At 43.9% G+C, this 5,275-nt stretch overlaps 1 protein-coding gene across 2 annotated transcripts; it reads left to right on the top strand.

Moving 5' to 3' along the window:
- Positions 1-205: 205 nt before the first annotated feature.
- LOC130521303 (ribonuclease inhibitor-like) lies at positions 206-5,081 on the top strand. Of its 2 annotated transcripts, XR_008949280.1 has the most exons (6): positions 215-524; positions 1,287-1,463; positions 1,574-1,746; positions 2,051-2,224; positions 4,017-4,190; positions 4,397-5,075. XR_008949280.1 is itself a non-coding variant. In XM_057024892.1 (5 exons), exons 1-5 carry the CDS (start codon positions 421-423, stop codon positions 4,689-4,691), a joined length of 924 nt encoding a protein of 307 aa, XP_056880872.1. In that variant the 5' UTR covers positions 206-420; the 3' UTR covers positions 4,692-5,081. The 2 variants fall into 2 exon arrangements, 1 of the variants encoding a protein (XP_056880872.1); XM_057024892.1 differs by lacking the exon at positions 1,574-1,746 and having other exon boundaries at positions 206-524; positions 4,397-5,081.
- The last annotated feature ends 194 nt before the right edge of the window (positions 5,082-5,275 follow it).

Below are 5,275 nucleotides of genomic sequence, written 5' to 3'. Positions count from 1 at the left end.
TAGATATTCTGAACCAACAACCTTTTCTGGTTTCCTGGGTTGTTTAATACCATCCATCCCATCTCTTGATGACTTCCTCAGGAGAGCACTAATGGAATCTCTTGAAAGTGAAAATGCCACCTGGACTTGTTTGTTCGCTTCCTTCATGGTCTCTCTCTGGAGTCCAATCAGAGGATCTTGGGTGGACTGTTGGATCAGAGGAACAAGCCCCCAGAAACCATCCAGAAGGTCCTCAACAACCTGAAGGAGCTGAACAGTGATAAAATCTCCCCAGACAGAAGCATCAACATCTTCCACTGTCTGATGGAGATGAAGGATCAGTCAGTCCATCAGGAGATCCAAGAGTTCCTGAAGTCAGAGAAATAAATCAAGAGGGAACTGTCAGAGATCCACTGTTCAGCTCTGGCCTACCTGCTGCAGATGGCTGAGGAGGTTCTGGATGAGCTGGACCTGCAGCAGTACAACACTCTCAGTGCAGGGACACGTCGCCTGATTCCAGCTGTGAGGAACTGCAGGAAGGTCGAGTAAGTAAAGATTTTTGGGGCCGACATCGGCGTTAAATCGAGCGAGTGGATCATGTCAGGTAGCAATACCCCTCCAGTGACTATCATGAAATTACTGTCATGTAATTAAATAACTTTTGTTTGTTTGTATACATCGTATTCAACAACAGAAAAACACATTTTAACTAATGACACGTGACTATTTTGCTTCATTAGTTCAACGTAAAAACAGCCGGCCTCGTTGGTTTAAATGGGTGTTTTAGGTCTTTGTGGCGGTTCCGTTTGGAGCCTTTATGTGACCCACAAAGTTGTTTGAGCTTTCCACACCGTTAGGTGGCAACTTCATCACTAGCAACAAAGGTGCAGTGAAAATGATTTGAAGGGAACAGGCAGATAGAACAGAAGCTGAGGGCAATCGATGCAACCAGAGACTCTGATGTCATCGATCGGATCGCTGAATTAAGACTTGACGCACCATCGTACAAATTGGATGAAATGCAAAATATCCAAAGAGCCGATAGACAGATAAAAAGATGCACGTTTCTTTAAACCATTTGCTACAATCATTTTAAATATTGAGTAATTATGAGCTGTTCTAAAATAAGACAAATGTTGAGAATAATTCAGTTGCATTTCAGATCTGATGGTCGTTCAACTGTTGCTCTACGGTGTTGAATTTAGCTTTTCCAGGAAATGAGCTACCATTGTGTTGAGGTAGATTCTCAGATAAGTTGATGAGAAATCCCAAAGTTTGACTCACTATTTTTGTTTCATGCACAACAGACTGTCTGGTGATGTTCTTTCAACGAGTCATTGGGAAGTTGTGGCCTCAGCAATGATGTCAAACCCTTCTCATCTACGGGAGCTGATCTTAATCAGGAACCAAAACCTGACAGATGCCGACGTAAAGTTACTGTCTTCTGCAATGATGCATCCAAACTGCAGACTGGAGACGCTCAGGTCAGGAGGCCTCTGTTGGTCTTTTCTAAATTCCTTTACATTTTCTGCTTTTCTCTTCACTTTCAGATTTAGAAATGTGTTTTTATTTGCCCCATTTATTCCTTTTCCAGACTGAATGAATGCTGGTTATCAGAGATCAGCTGTGACTCTCTGGCCTCGGTGCTGAGGTCCAATCCCTCCCATCTGAGGGTTCTGGAGCTGAGTCAGAACCAGCTGAAGGATCCACAGTGAAGCTGCTCTGTGGTTTTCTCCAGGATCCTCTCTGTGAGCTGGAGACTCTCAGGTCAGCTTTCTTTTATCTTCGACATAACAACTAAACAATAAAGGCTTCAAGATAAACTCCATTGACTTTTGGAGAAGAGAAGTTGTAGTATGAATTTAAATGAGCCATTGAAAGTCAATTTTATAGATACTTTTTAACTGTGTTGTTGCTGTAATATCCCAGTTTATCAGTGGGGGGCCAGCGCTCTCCTGACTCCAAGGGCCCTGATTAAATAATGAAATAAAATGAAATAATGATTTTGAGCAAGTGTAATATGACTTTTCCTCCAATAAGAGATCATTTCTTGTCATGATTCCTGATCCAGCCTGAGTGGCTGCTGGTTATCAGAGATCAGCTGTGGCTCTCTGGCCTCAGCGCTGAGGTCCAATCCCTCCCATCTGAGGGTTCTGGACCTGAGTGGGAACCAGCTGAAGGATCCAGCAGTGAAGCAGCTCTGTGGTTTTCTCCAGGATCCTCTCTGTGAGCTGGAGACTCTCAGGTCAGTCAGAGATGATCCAGTACTTTCCCAGGTGTAACTAGTTAGACAATAATGTTTACATGTTTGATCTTTGTTATAAACGTAGTGTTACAGTTCTCAGAAAAAGACCACACAGGACAGATTTGCAGTATTAAATTGGTTGTGGAAATCTGTCCCATGTGAGGATGGTCATCAATGACTAGAAAGGAAGTATCAGTTGTAGATTTGTCTTGTTTTATTTTAGGCTGGCCACAAAACCGCCCAACAATTCAGACCAATCAAAAATGGTTCTTCCTGTCTTTTAAAGATCAGAAGGAAAACTAGAAAACCCAAAAAGAAAGCTGCTGCAGTGTGCCATGCCCCTTCTCTCCTGAGAAAAGCCATCCCAAAAAAGAGAAAAGCCCAAGTGTGAAGTGAGCACCCTGTTAAACCTTGGTACCTTCATTCCAGCCAGAAGCCCAAACCTGCCTCCCTCTTAAAGGGGCAGCAGGTCAGTCCAACCACAGAAACCTTCATGAAGATCTGAAGCTTTCAGCATCCACAATTGTTGCACCTCACTTCCATTGGAGTCCAAATCAGAAGTCAACAAGTTGATTCTACACCCGATTCTACACAATGCAACCATTTTAAAAAGGTTTCCATCCATAAGTTTTCACACATTTTTATATAAATCTGTTTGTTCATCGCCTCCTTCTTTTGTAATGGTCATGAAAGAAAATGACCTTATTGGAGTTTTTCTCCTCACAAATATGACTTTCTATGAACGATGCAATAAATGCAGCTTGCAATCTAAGACAATATGGAAGTATGTGTATATAATAGTAGTGGAAGTAGCTCATGAAATAATACATTTGCTCTTCTCATCGAATCTTTCTATGTTATTAAAGAAAAACCTGCTCTTAGTCAACACATCTAAGACATCAACCAAAAATCCTAATTTTATACAATCTAATATAAAACAGTAGAGAAGACTCTTTCTGCAGAGACACTGGTGGCAGGAATGCAGAAGTATCACCTGCTCAACTTGGAAGGTGGAGCAGAAACCACCAGCTGAGAAGGTCCTCAGCGAGAGGAAGTGGTGGAGAACCATGAAACGTGCTCAGCTCCACCTCAGCTCCAGAGAGGGCTGAGCTGGAGCTGTGGCACCAGGTATCGCCCAGAAGAGCCTCCAACAAACGAGCTCTTCTCTTGGGAGGAGAGGGCTTTGAATCTCAGCTCAGTGTGCTTGTCTCTAGTAGGTGGCAGCTGCACCTTTTCCTGAGGTCCTTGTTGATGCCCTGAGGGGAATTGATGCTCCTGCAATGTTTTCTGGCAGCATTGAGCTTGCAGTGGGGCAATCAAACACACTGTGGGGGGGCTCTCTTTCCTTCTCTCATCTGGAGAACAAGGGACACCAGCTGCCAATCATTGTTGGAGAAATGTGCAGTCGGGGAACTCTGCGTCCAGACTATAGCCACCCTTCCAGCATCCAGCAGTGTCTAAAACCTTTGATTTGGTTTCACCAGAGAGTGTAGGGATTGCAGGGTCGCTGCAGCATCGCCCACAAGCTGTCAGGAGTGGGTCGCTTTGTCCCAACTCCTGACAAGAGTTGAGTGCTATTGAGAAATGTGGTCTCACAAACTTGGAAGGTATTTTGACCCACACACCTTTACATACGGTGTAGATCTTGTCCAACCGCCCTGAAAGAACCCAAAATAGGAACATACGGCAGATAAGCCGGTGCAGGACCAGAGGTTTGTTGCTTGTAAGCTGTGTTTTGCTCTGGTACATGTTGATTTTTATTTGTCTTCTCTCAAAATAATTGTTATTTTAGCCTAAGTCGCTGCAGTTTATCAGAGACCAGCTGTGATTCTGTGGCCTCAGCTCTGAAGTCCAACCACTCCCATCTGAGGGTTCTGGACCTGAGCTCCAACCCGTTGCAGGATTCAGGAGTGAAGCGGCTCTGTTCTGGACTGGAGAGTCCAAACTGTAAACTGGAGACGCTCGGGTCAGTCTTCATTTTTCTACCTATATACCAGCTGCTAAGATGGTGAAGTGAGGCTGTTCTCAACACTGCTGTGATGCACCACATTAAAAACATTCCTTGTAATATCGTGAATTCAGGTCTGACCCAACTAAGAACTAACGTAGGTTTAGTACTGACGCAGATAACATGCAGACCTGCACCGTATAACCTCATCCTGCATTTTTCAGATTGATTGACTGCAGCTTATCAGAGATCAGCTGTGACTCTCTGGCCTCGGTGCTGAGGTCCAATCCCTCCTCATCTCAGAGAACTGGACCTGAGTGGGAACCAGCTGAAGGATCCAGGAGTGAAGCTGCTCTGTGGTTTTCTCCACTTTCCAAACTGCCGACTGGAAACTCTGAGGTAAACACCATTCTCAAAAATGTCCATTATTCCATCCGAGGGTCCTCACACTTTCTGAGTGTGTGTGTTGTGCCCAGTTCCTTCAGGAGGGAGGGCCACACGGGGACCACTTATTCATGATAAACTGATTTAAGGACAATGAAAAAGCCGACAGATGGTAACCAAAATTAGACAAAACTAGGTGAGGGTGCCTGGTAGACACCAGCCAACGAGGGGGAGATGGTGAGGGAGACAGGAAGTCATCTAAGACAGGTTGGCTGTTTCTGAAACCACCCCCTATATCCTACATAGTGCACTCAATAGTGTGGACGCCATTTTGAAATAGAGTCCGAATTGTTAGTGAGCATCGCTGTACCCTATGTAGTGCACTCAATGTATCCCACAATGCACTGCGAAAAGTACAAGCGAGCCCCCTAACTCAGAAAATGTATCCACTCTAGCCCCCAGCCGTGAAGGCTGATGGGATACATTTTTTAACGTAATTTCTACTGTGTGGTTTGATATATGAAATTTTTGGAAATAAGATTTTTTTTTCACTAGGGGTCCAATATGATCATCTAAAATATTACAACATAAATGTGTAAAATATCATCAATCAATCTTCACTGATCCCCCCCCTCACTTAAAATTGTTCTTCGTCTGTTCCTCACCAGGCGACAGAATCTCAGTAAAAGAATATTTACAAAGATGAAAAGTAGCTTTGA

This window comes from Takifugu flavidus, unplaced genomic scaffold (genome assembly GCF_003711565.1).
Source record: "Takifugu flavidus isolate HTHZ2018 unplaced genomic scaffold, ASM371156v2 ctg855, whole genome shotgun sequence".
In the NCBI taxonomy this organism is placed as follows: Eukaryota; Metazoa; Chordata; class Actinopteri; order Tetraodontiformes; family Tetraodontidae; genus Takifugu; species Takifugu flavidus.
Note: the sequence above shows the minus strand (reverse complement) of the source record. Positions and strands in the feature narration are given on the sequence as shown.